Genomic DNA, 12,485 nt, shown 5'->3' on the forward strand with positions numbered 1-12,485 from the left:
TTCTCCGTTCCAGTAAACACATTGATCAAGAGAAATAAGAACCTGACATGATAGATGATGCCTGTTAGGAAATCATTCCCTGTACAGCCTTTCAGCAGCGGGAGCATTGCAATGTACTTCCCCATACACAAGGTGCATGTCAGTGAGTTCTGAAAAACTGTACCGGTACTGCTCCATTGTATTGTACTGTACATCTCTGAATGGCACTGAGTAATGAGTGGGTATGTTGTTGATTCATAGCATGTCCTGTCATGGGACAATATAAATGCGGTACAACAGAGCCACCGTGTGGACAAGCACAACATAACCTGGAGGGACAATGCCTCTCTCATTGCGACACACCAAAATATCTTGGAGTCAAACTCAACCACCATCTCATCTTCAAGGATCACTGTTTGGACACAAACATGAAAGTGAGTGCCAGGAGCAACATCGTCCGCAAGCCTACATTTAGTTGGGGAGCACAACCCACAGTTCTCCATATATCAGCACTAGCATTACATTTCTCCATAGCGGAGTACTCAGTGCCTGTATGGGAAAAATCCACCCTTGCAAAACAAGTAAATATAGCTCCGAATGAAGCAGGACACATTGTAACAGGCTGCCTCCACCCAACTCGTACAAATCAGCTGTACCAATTTATGGGCATAGCCCCTCCTGACATCAGGAGAACAGCTGCAGAAACTGAGAAACAAAAACAAGAAACAGATCCCAGGCATCCAATATTTGGACACCACCTCCAACCTAAAAGACTTAAATCAAGGATGAGTTTTCTACAAACAACTGTTCCAATCCCTTTACCACATAAAGCACGACGAGAAGAACTGTGACGAAACTTGGAACCAGGAAGACCGGGGAACAGATCCAGGGAAGAACCTACAGCCAGCTTCAAACTTCCATACATGATCCAAAAAGCCTTGAATAGATTAAGATCGGGTGTGTCACGTTGCAAAGTAAACCTGAGGAAATGATGCTATACCAATATAGACAAGCTCCTTGGAAGTGAAGAACTGCAAGATCCACAACATTTACTAGTCTGCAGGAAATTGGTTGAACCTTGCACAATACAGGACCTACTAACAGCAAATGACAAGGCCGTTCAAGCTGCGATGTACTGGGCTTTGCATGGGATATAAAGATTGTAATCCCAGACAGAATCATACCAGCTCTTTTGAATGAACTTTGTTTTCTGTGTTTTTGTATTTTACTTTATTTGATCTTCACTTCTCTCACATCCATGTACTGTATTGCTTTATGTTTTATGTTTTATCTTTATTGTAATCTTATAGATTTTGTAAAAGTGATGTCTTGGATACGACAAATAAATAAATAAATGGGCAAGTAAAGTAAACAAAACCTGCATCATGACTTCCTAATAATCAGGCTTGTACTTCTTGTTTCCTTGCAGGAAATAAAGGATGTACATGGAAATAAACAGCACAGTATGTGTACAGTTGTTTGCGTGTTAGTTGTAAATAAGCTGGAAAACAACAATGCAAGACAAAGTGGTAGACAAGTTTACTTCCATATCTCCTTAAGCTGTCTTCTCCGACCACAGGTTCTCTACCTCAAATTGTCCACTAGAGCATTCTCTATGTCCTGTTACATTCTTGCATGCTCTTATAGAAATACACTGTATAGCACATCAAATTATATGTACAGGGTGATTACAATTAAAGTTAAACTTTCAAAACACTGTAGAAATAACACCACTGGTCAGAATGACGTCAAATTTCAACAGAATATTGTCGGAGAAGGGGGAAAACGTGTGGCAGAAGAAAACAAATAGTGTGGAAATTGATCAATAGATGGTGCTGTATGTCTCTCTCTCTCTCTCTCTCTCTCTCTCTCTCTCTCTCTCTCTCTCTCTCTCTCTCAGGCCCTGTGGACAACGTGCTGCATCAATGATCTGCTTCCACCACCTTCTATCTCTCGCAGCCTCTCTCTACCCTATGAGAATTCCTAATGCTGCAATGTCCTTCTCTTTGTCATCTTTTCACCTTGTACTGGGTCGCCACAATGGTCTTGTTACCTGGAGAGTTCCTTCAAATGCTTTCTTGGTGATTCTGTTGTTTCCATTCTAGCCACATGTCCAGCCCATTGCAGTCTCCTACTTTTTAATTTCTGGATGATAATGGGTTGCTTCATTAACTGATAAATTTCATTGTTCTTTCGAATTCTCCATACACCATTCTCCAACACAGATTCCCAGATTTTTCTCATTGCTTTTCTTTCGAAAAAATTCAGTTTTTCTCTTTCATTCTTACTAAGTGTCCAGCTTTCTGAACTGTACAGTACTATGGGGCAGATGATAGTGTTGTATATCTTCATCTTTGTGGTGATTGACAAAGCTTTAATTTTGAGTGGGTTGCTTAGTGAGTACAGACATCTTGACCCTGAGGCTATTCTTTCATTTATGTCCATTGTTATGATATATTCACTGTTGAAAAATGGTCCAAGGTATTTAAACTGGAGAACTTTTCTGAATTTAGAATGCTGGTCAATTTCAAAGTAAGGATTTGGGTTTATGACTTGACTTATTTCCATATATTTGGTTTTTTCTTGGTTAATCAAAAGCCCCATTTTGCTGGCACTGTGCCTGAGAGATCTGTACATGTCTTTCAGTTCTTCTTCAGTTTCTCAGCAACACTATATCATCTGCATAAGCCATGGGTTTTACTTCACTGTGTTCGAATTGGGGACCATTGAATAGATGTAAATTATTCTCCTGAACCACCTGTCATGTGCACGACCCTTTGAAGTTGGTATAAACATGCCGGGTACATGGATTTTCCTCCTTCCACATCTGCGACGTTCACCATGACTGTCTCAGTCTGGTATCACGATCTGCTTGTAAAGCTGTATTGCAAGAATGATGACTGTGCACACGTCGCTCTGCAGAAGTTCTGGACACTGAAGGGTTTGAAAAAGGGCACTGGTTCGATGACTGCCATGGGTCTGGAGAAAATGATTCGAAAATTTGAAAAGGCAGGTTCTTTTGCTGTGCAACGTGGTAGAGGGAGGAAACGAATTGTTCGATGTCAGTGGAAACAGTGGCCACAGCATGCAGGAGAGATGGGTATTAGTGTGCAAACGTGTAGTGCCTGGGAAATTGCCTGAACATTGGACAGATCTGTGAGCACAGTGCGTAAAATCCTACAAAACATCCTTCTTTGCTATCCATTCAAAAATACCCATGTGCATGAGGTACTTCCTGATGACTTGCCAGCAAGAAAGACCTTTGCTTTAGTATTTCTTGCTCATGTGTAAGTGGACAATTATGGGCCATGGAAGGTTTTGTGGACAGACGAAGCCCACTTCCATGTGACAGGATATGTCAATACAAGGAATTGTTGAATATGGGCAACGGAAAATCCACATGCAAATCAACCAGTACCACTTCATCCTGAAAAGGTCACTATGTGATGCGGGTTTACAGTAGCATTTATCATAGGGCCATATTTTTTCAGAGACACAGGTGCTTCCGGTCCTGTTACCTGTACCATCACTGGTAAGCGCTATGAGTGTCTTTTGTGCAACCACATCATTCCAGCTCTCCAACAGCATGAATGGGATCATTTTTATGCAAGATAATGCATCTCCGCACATTGCAAACCCAGTTAAGCAGCTGCTGAAGTGCCATTTTGGAAATGATAGAATTATCACCCGCCATTTCCCTACAGCTTTGCCGTCACAATGACCTTATCTTAATCCCTGTGACTTCTGGCTGTGGGGCTGTCTGAAAGGTGTTGTGTTCAGTGTTCTGACTGCAAACTTCGCTCCATTGAACGCATGCATTGTGCAACACATTCTGAATGTTACCCCGGAAACTCTTCAATCAGTTGTAGAAGATGCAGGTTCTCGATTTCAATTTGTTCCAGAAAACAGTGGACAGCATATTGAACTTGCTTTGCGCCAGTCACACGGAAATTAGTAATCTGGTTTGATTTGGATTGATGCTTTTTATGGATTGATACGTTTTATGCCATTTTTGGCCTCAGGACAATTAAAAACCGATGTGATTGATGCTTTTTATGCAGTTTTTTTATGCAGTTTTTTATGCAGTTTTTTTAATGCAGTTTTTTTATGCAGTTAAAAACTGATGTGAGTGATGTTTTTTGTGTGGTTTTTGGCCACAGGACAATTACAAACCAATTTTTCCCATCTGATGTGATATGACCTTGCTTTGGTGGATGGGCTTACATAACTAAGAGTATCACACCTGTTCACTCATGCACACTGAGTAGTACAGTTGGTTTAGTGTCAAACGTACACCTTAGGCATTGTTGTATGATTCATTTGTCATTTGTAGTCAGCCACTATTAAATTATGATGCTTTCAGTGCCATATATTGCTGCATTTTTTAACTATTATTTTTCTTCTGTCATACGTTTTCCCCCTTTTCCAAAAATATTCCATTGCAATTTGACATCATTCTGACCAATGGTGTTATTTCTACAGTGGTTTGAAAGTTTAATTATAATTTCTTGAAATAATTAACTCTGCAAAATGAGTTTTTGTGTACAAGCTACAGGTAAAGCGTATCATCAATCAAGTTGATGAGGCTGTCTTGTTATTGTCCAGCTGTGTGGGATTGTATGGAATTGTACAGAATTTGGAGCCCTCTACTGACCCTGAGAAACTTACATTTGCACCATATAGCAGAGATGCTGAGTCAGATAGGCACAATGAAAAGACTGTCACGAATAAAGCTTTCAGCCAGTAAGGCCTTTGTCAGAAATAGACCACACACACACACACACACACACACACACACACACACACAAGGCGCAAATGCAACTCACCCATACAATGCATTGGTACTGCTGCTCGCAGTGTGGCCTCAGTTGCCTGAGACTGCAATCATGTGTGGGTGAGTTGCACTTGCGGGAGTGAGTGAGTGAGTGAGCGGTGTGTGTGTGTGTGTGTGTGTGTGTGTGTGTGTGTGTGTGTGTGGTCTATTTTTGATGAAGGCCTCACTGGCCAAAAGCTTTGTTTGTGACAATCTTTTTGTTGTGCCTATTTGCGAGTCAACATCTCTGCTATATGGTGAGTAGCAACTTTCCTTTTCTTGATATTGTTACATTCCATTCTGGATTTTCCATTGTTTGGTTTTTTACCTTTGATAAACTTTGTCAGTTATTCATGCTGTATTTTGGCCATCAAATCCATGTGGTGGCATCACAGTTGAAGTTTAAGCCGTACCACATGTGCCCTGGGATAGTCATATGTTCTGTGGATTGCTGACATGTAGGGGCTTTTGCACAAGTGTCTGTTTGAGTGTCCCCAATGTGCTACCTCATAAGCAGGTTTGCTAATAGGCTCGCTAACTATGAATGTGATATTCTAGTTAACACCTGATCCATAGGTACAAACTGGGGCATTGACCTTTTTTGTCCCACTCTTTTTTTTGCTGCATTCACTAAGATTGCTGCATCTCATGAGCTTACTGCTGTGGCAATGGATGTACTTTCCAGAAATTAAAAAATGGTGATGTTCAACATGTGAAGTAAATAGCCCCTGGCACCCTGTAATGTGTGTCAGACAGACTTGCCTTCTGGTGAGCTGCAGCATGTTGATGCTGTTGATTTGAGTGCAGTGACATCACAGTGCTGCTCACCTTTGCCTTTATTGGGCTTGGTATGTACGCATCAACTGAAGCTTTGTAATTCCCACTCACAATGTTTTACAGGTTCTTTGTGTTTCTCTCCTTCAGCACCTCTTTCTCTTCAATGGGCAATATGGTGGTTTTGCCCAATTGTCATTTGGTGCATGTTCAACAAGATTACCTGCGTGTAGAGGCCAAGTGTGCAGTTCACTGCAAAATGTGCCACCTGAGTACAGTTTCTGAAAGTTGGTGAGTCACGGGACAGTTTTTGGAGGCTCCAGTGCTTTCCTTAGACTTCGAAGCAGTCAGAAATGCCCTGCAAGCAGTGCCCCAGTGTGTTCTACTGTTATTGGTTGTGGATGTAAATGACAGTCTCCTTTTTGCCTGCCACCGAAGCCTGCTAGCATTTTACTGGTGCAATTCTGTCCCATCAGAACCCAGTTGTCACCAAGACTCCTCTGCTTGTGCATCGAATAAGCTTCCTGTGGCACGACATAACTACTCACAGGTGGCAAAAGAGGCACTGACTGTCATTTATGGCACTAAGGAGTTTCAAATGTTCTTATATGGAGTGAGATTCTTACTCATCACCAACCACAAGTCACTGGTTTTCTTATTCAGCCCTCCCGCTAATCTATCAGGTTGGACCACCAACTGGTTGTGGAGTGGTCCACTGCCCAACATGCTAGTGAAAATGCAATTTCATGGTTGTCAGCTAATCCTGATGTGGAGTTAGATCAATACAAGGCTCTAGTTTTTACCTTGGACAAGCAGTCATTGTTGGAGTATCCTTTGATGATTACCATGACTGCTGAGCTAATGTTCTGGAAAATTATTTCCGCTGTCCAGGCAGGTTGGCCAGAGCTTGTGAGAGGAGATTGAGTTTGTTGTATGTTTTTCTCTGCTGCGGGATTGGCTAAACATTTTCCAGGTGGTCCTCATGCATGCCATGGAGGAGCAAGCTGTCATTTGGTCATCCCTCCAGCATTGTGTGCTCACCTACTCCATGCACTGCATGCATCACACTAAAGGCTTTGGTATGACATCACGTCTACTGGCCGGCAATTGATCATGATGTTTGGCAGATCCACTGACTCAGGTGTTTACATGTCGGCAGTGATAGACCTCTCCCAGCAGTTCGTACACTAATTTCAACTATTGCGAACCAGTACCTCACCTCATGTCATGCTCTGTTTTCTGCGTGCTATTGATAATCATCCACATTTGTCAAGTTTATGTTTATTTTCATGCTTTGTTTCTGTATGGTCTTCGGACTCTCTGCTGTCCTGTAGATTGACTCTTGTATTGAGTCTCATTCCCTCTCCCGGGGTTCACCTCCCGGTTTGTTGTCGAGCCACCATTGGCTCGAATAGTTTACGTTCATGCCAACAGTGACAGCTGGTGGCGTTTTTACACCTTGTATGGATACTATAAATTTTATGAATATTTCTTTTTACTGACATAAATACATGTTTATCTTTTCTTTGACTTTTATAACTATGAAAAGATTCAGTCTTTCCTTCTCATCCCATATGGTAAGTCTTCCCTGACCTGCGGTTCTGGGTGACTTTCCCAAAATCAACCCCTTTTTCCAGACCTCTTCAGTCCTTTTACTTTGCCCTTCTTTCTTCTGCTTCAATCCTTGTGCCTGAAGAAGGATCCACTGGCTCTGAAAGCTTGCCAATTACAACCGTCTTTTATGTGGGTGTTCTGCTGCCACTTAGTGAGTAGATTTTTTATCCATCAAATTAAATAACTGTCTTTAACTGTGTATCTTTTGCACTGTCCACAGGTTTCAACACTCACCTATATGAATACAATAATTTGATATAATTTTAAGCCCATAATCAGTTTGGTTTTCATTAGACATTAATTTCATGAATTACAGTATCTGATTATGAGATAAAGCAAAATTCTTGAATTAATAACTGAAAGTGTCAGTTATAAAAAATACAAACTATAGCATCAAGAAATATTCGCATATTAATTGCTAGACAAATTCTTTGTATCACATATTATTTTATAATCTGGGTAAGAAAGTTACACTTCACAACCTATCACATGTGCTCATTTCGTGTAATATTCCACGTGCGTATTTATACTTTGTTCATCACAAGTATTATTGGTGCAAAAGTGCTATAATGAAACAAAGAGAGGGGAAAAGACAACATGGTTATTCAAAGATAACTGTGATCCCATATTACATTTATTAGACTGAGTAATATGGCAGGGATTCTGATACTATGAGAAAAATGTAAATATAGCTGTCCTTTAAGATATTTTTGAATACAAAAATAATAAAGTATTTATTACTTTCTTTTTAAGCCTTTGTCGATTTTTATTCATTTGATCTAGCTGGTAATTATTTCTGGGCGACTAAATTTTTTCAAAAAACATATATATTTTAATACAGGAACTTGCTCTAATGGAAACAGAAAATCAACTGACACAAGCAGAACTGGAAGTAGAGCAGCAAAATAGTGAACTTCTACATGGTGTTCAGCTTCTTGAAGAGGCCAATCATGAGTTGCAACAAGAAGAGGATGAGTGCCAGCATGCAGCCAATAGCCTCACACAGTTCAAATCCAGTATCAGCAAGCGACAGGCAACTGTTGATCTTCTCAACAAGCAACTAGAGGAACTAGTTGCCAAGACTGGGGTAAGTGTGATTAGCATAATTGCACAGTGTTTGAATTAAAGTGACATTTTGTTTCTATTACAACAATTTTTATTAACTTAATTAAGAATTAAGTGTATTTGTATGGAATAGTATAGTATGGATTGCAAGTTTTGGTATTCTGTCAGAGGGTGATATCATGCAAATTATATGTCCAAGGTTAATTGTTCACAATGTTACTGTAATGTGGAGATTATGGAAACACCAATCTCAAGCATCTCTCTAGTAGATAAAATAAGTTAACTGATGTGATCTGTCAACTTAGGAGCATATTGTAGGAAACAGTTATCAGGCATTTTTGCGAGTGACACAACAATCCATGCATAGGCAAATGTCTTGATTTTCATTGTTATTGTGAGGGCCAGAAGCAGCATATTACAAGAACAGTTGGATGATGTCATTTAGAATGGTGCAAACAGCACTGCCATTGGTCTGTCAAACACTAGAAGAAAGGTTTATGACGTGAAAGGTTACAGTGTGTTATTGGCACTATATGGTCTGGCCTGATGATGGTGAAATTTATTGTAAGTCGTACAGTGAGCTGAAACTGTTTTATGTGGTTTAGGCATGGGGCATTAGCTGTGGTCAGCTTTAAAATCAACACAAGATCTACATTTTAATGTAACAGATCAAGACTGAAGTATTGTAGGATACAATACATTAGCATAGTATACCACCTGATCCAGTTCAGTTGCATTACTTTTATTCGTTTATGTGGTTATATTTTTATATTTCACTTTGCACTAATTATTTTTAAGGATACTCAGAACTATGTATAGAAATCACTTTAGTTGCACCTGCAACAAAATTTTATAAAATACTGTGTACAATTCTTTGGAAAGTAAACTGATGTTTCAATTCTGAACTTCTCTAACACTGGAAATATGTCTTCATTTACCCTCTGCACAAAAAAAGGTGACAAACTGGATTTAAATAACTATCGAGGAATCCACCTTCTTCAAGCTACTTACAAAATTCTGTTAGCATGCCTCCTCTAAGGAGTTCAGAAGCAGCTCAATCACAAAATTGGTGAATACCAAGCAGGCTTAAGCACAGCTTGAAATTCTGTGGTACAAATATTCAGTTTAGTGCAGATTCCCTCATTCTTCCTTCCTCAAGCTGTTTCAGTCTGAAGGTGAGTAAGTCCCTGGAACTGAAATTCACCATCTGCATGAATGAAATCCCATTCTTAACATAAATGCATGGATTTTTTTTTAACCGTCCTAGTGTAAATCAGTATACCTCCAGTTTCTCTGAGGCCTGGTACACTCCCATCATATAAATACTGTTCCTGGTTCAGTGCACATCCACCTCCTCTCTTCCCAGATGGTGACTGAACATGGCAGTTGCCGCCTTACTGTGCTGCAGGTTTATGTGCAAGAATTTGAGCCACCAGCTTGCCGCCACTGTCACTTCTGATATTCTTGATCGTGCTGACAGTAAGCTGTGAGAAGCCTAAAGAGTGTTTTAGCCTCAAAACTTTCATTATTTTTAGGAATTTCTCTCCAACTTCCACCACAAGTGTTTGGCATTCGGATGCAACCTTCCAGTTAACTATCCTCCTCTACTCCTTCAACATTTTCCAATTCTGCACCTATATTTTCGCATTTGGAAGAGAAACTTGTTGATTGAAATTTTGTAAATAGATCTCGCTGCAAAGAAAACTGCCTTTGTTTCTGTGGCTGCCATCCCAACTCATATCAGTGGCACTCTCACCCCTATTGCACAATAACACACATGAGCTGCCCTTCTTGCACTTTTTTGATGTCCTCCGTCAATCGTACCTGGTAAGGATCCCACACCATGCAGCAATATTCCAACAGAGGATGGACAATTGTAATGTAGGCTGTCTCTTTAGTGGGTTTGTTGCATCTTCTAAGTGTTCTGCCAACAAAGCGCAGTCTTTGTTTCGCCTTCCTCACAATATTATCTATGTGGTCTTTCCAATTTTAAGTATCTCGTAATTATAATTCCTAGGTATTTAGTTGAATTGACAGCCCTTATATTTGTGTGATTCATTGTATACCCAAAGTTTACTGGATTTCTTTTAATACCCACGTGGATGATGTCGCAGTTTTCTTTGTTTAGTGCCAATTGCCACTTTTTGCACCATTCAGAAATTCTCTCTAGATCATTTTTTAATTGGAATTGGCCGTCTGATGATTTTACTAGATGGTAAATTACAGTGTCATCTAAGGGGGCTGCTGAGATTATCACCTAGATCATTTATGTAAATTAGGAACAGCAGAGGGCCTATGACACTACCTTGCAAAATGCCAGATATCACTTCTGTTCTACTCGATGATTTACCGTATGTCACTATGAACTGTGACCTCTCTGAGAGGAAATCACAAATCCAGTCACACAACAGAGATGACACTCCATATGCATGCAATTTGATTAATAGTCACTTGTGAGGAACGGTATCAAAAGCCTTCTGGAAATCCAGGAATATGGAATCGATCTGAGATCCCTTGTCGTCAGCAGCCATTACTTCATGGGAATAAAGAGCTAGCTGTGTTCCATAAGAACGATATTTTCTGAATCCATGTTGGTTATGTATCAATAAGACATTTTCTTCAAGGTGATTCATAATGTTCGAGTACAGTATATGCTCCAAAATCCTACTGCAAATTGAGGTCAGTGATATGGGTCTGCAATTCAATGGGTTACTCCTATTTCCTTTCTTGAATATTGGTGTGACCTGTGCTACTTTCCAGTCTTTAGGAACAGACCTTTTGTCAAGTGAGCAGTTGTTTGCTGAGAAAGGCACTATTGTGTCTGCATACTCTGAAAGGAACCTGATTGGTATACTATCTGGACCGGAAAACTTGCCTTTTTTAAGTGATATGAGTTGTTTCGCGACACGTAAGATATCTACTTTTATGTCACTCATGCTAACAGCTCTTCTGGTATCAAATTCTGGAATATTTACTTCATCTTCTTTTATGAAGGGATTACTGAAAACTGTATTTAGTAACTCTGGTTTAGTGGCACCAACATCGGTAACATTTCCATCTCTATCGCACAGTGACGGTATTGATTGTTTTTTGCCACTGGTGTACTTTAAATACGACCACAATCTCTTTGGGTTTTCTACCATATTATGAGACAATGTTTCATTGTGGAAACTATTAAAGGCATCTCGCATTGACATCCGCACTAAATTTCTAGATTCCGTGAAACTTAGCCAGTCTTGGGGATTTTGCGTTCTTCTGAATTTGGCATGCTTTTTTCGTTGCTTCTGCAACAGTGTTCTGATGTGTTTTGTGTACCTGGTGGTTCAGTCCCATCTGTTTATTAACTTATGCAGTATCAATCTATCTATTGCTGATGATACTGTATCTTTTAATTTGAGCCACATCTGGTCTACACTTACATAATTAGCTTGGAAGGAATGGAGACTTTATCTGCTGTTTTAAATAGATATATTTTGCATTTATTTATAGTGTTTTTGGTTGATATGGTTTTGAGCCTCACTACAATGACCTTGTGTTCACTAATCCCTGTATCCGTCATGACGCTCTGTATTAGATCAGGATTATTTGAGGTTAAGAGGTCAGTTGTGTTTTTGCAACTATTTAAAATTCGTGTGGGCTCATGAACTAATTGTTCAAAGTAATTCTCAGAGAAAGCATTTAGTACAATTTCAGAAGATGTTTTCTGTCTACCACCAGCTTTGAACATGTATTTTCACAAACAAATTGAGGGTAGATTGAAGTCTTCACCAAATAACTCTATGAGTGGGGTACTTATTTGAAATGAGATTCAAGTTTTCTTTGAACCATTCAGCTATTACATCATCTGAGGGATCAGTAGAAAGAGCCAGTCATTATTTTGGTATGGCTGTTGAGTATAACCTCTATCCATAGTAATTCGCAGGAACTATCTATTGCAACTTCACTACAAGATAAACTACTACCAACAGACACAAACACACCACCATCTACTTTATGTAATCTATCCTTTCTGAGCACGATTTGTGCCTCTGTAAAAATTTCGACAGAATTTATCTCTGGCTCTAGCCAGCTTTCTGTTCCCATAATGGTTTCAGCTTCAGTGCTTTCTATCAGCACTTGAAGCTCTGGTATTTTTCCAACAAGCTATGACAACTTACAAATACAATACTGACTGTTGCTTGGTCGATTCTTGTCGCTTCTTTGCCCTGTACCCTTTGAGACTGAAGCCCTTTTTGATCTT

The 12,485-nt window shown here is 39.8% G+C and overlaps 1 protein-coding gene across 1 annotated transcript in view; it reads left to right on the top strand.

Moving 5' to 3' along the window:
* LOC124776218 (coiled-coil domain-containing protein 40) overlaps window positions 1-12,485 on the top strand; it is a 366,819-nt gene that overhangs the window by 232,309 nt on the left and 122,025 nt on the right. The window contains exon 8 of the mRNA XM_047251072.1: window positions 8,022-8,267. Within this exon, the coding sequence (XP_047107028.1) occupies window positions 8,022-8,267 (246 nt within the window). The remainder of the gene's footprint in view (window positions 1-8,021; window positions 8,268-12,485) is intronic.

The sequence above is a fragment of the Schistocerca piceifrons genome, chromosome 2 (genome assembly GCF_021461385.2).
Source record: "Schistocerca piceifrons isolate TAMUIC-IGC-003096 chromosome 2, iqSchPice1.1, whole genome shotgun sequence".
In the NCBI taxonomy this organism is placed as follows: Eukaryota; Metazoa; Arthropoda; class Insecta; order Orthoptera; family Acrididae; genus Schistocerca; species Schistocerca piceifrons.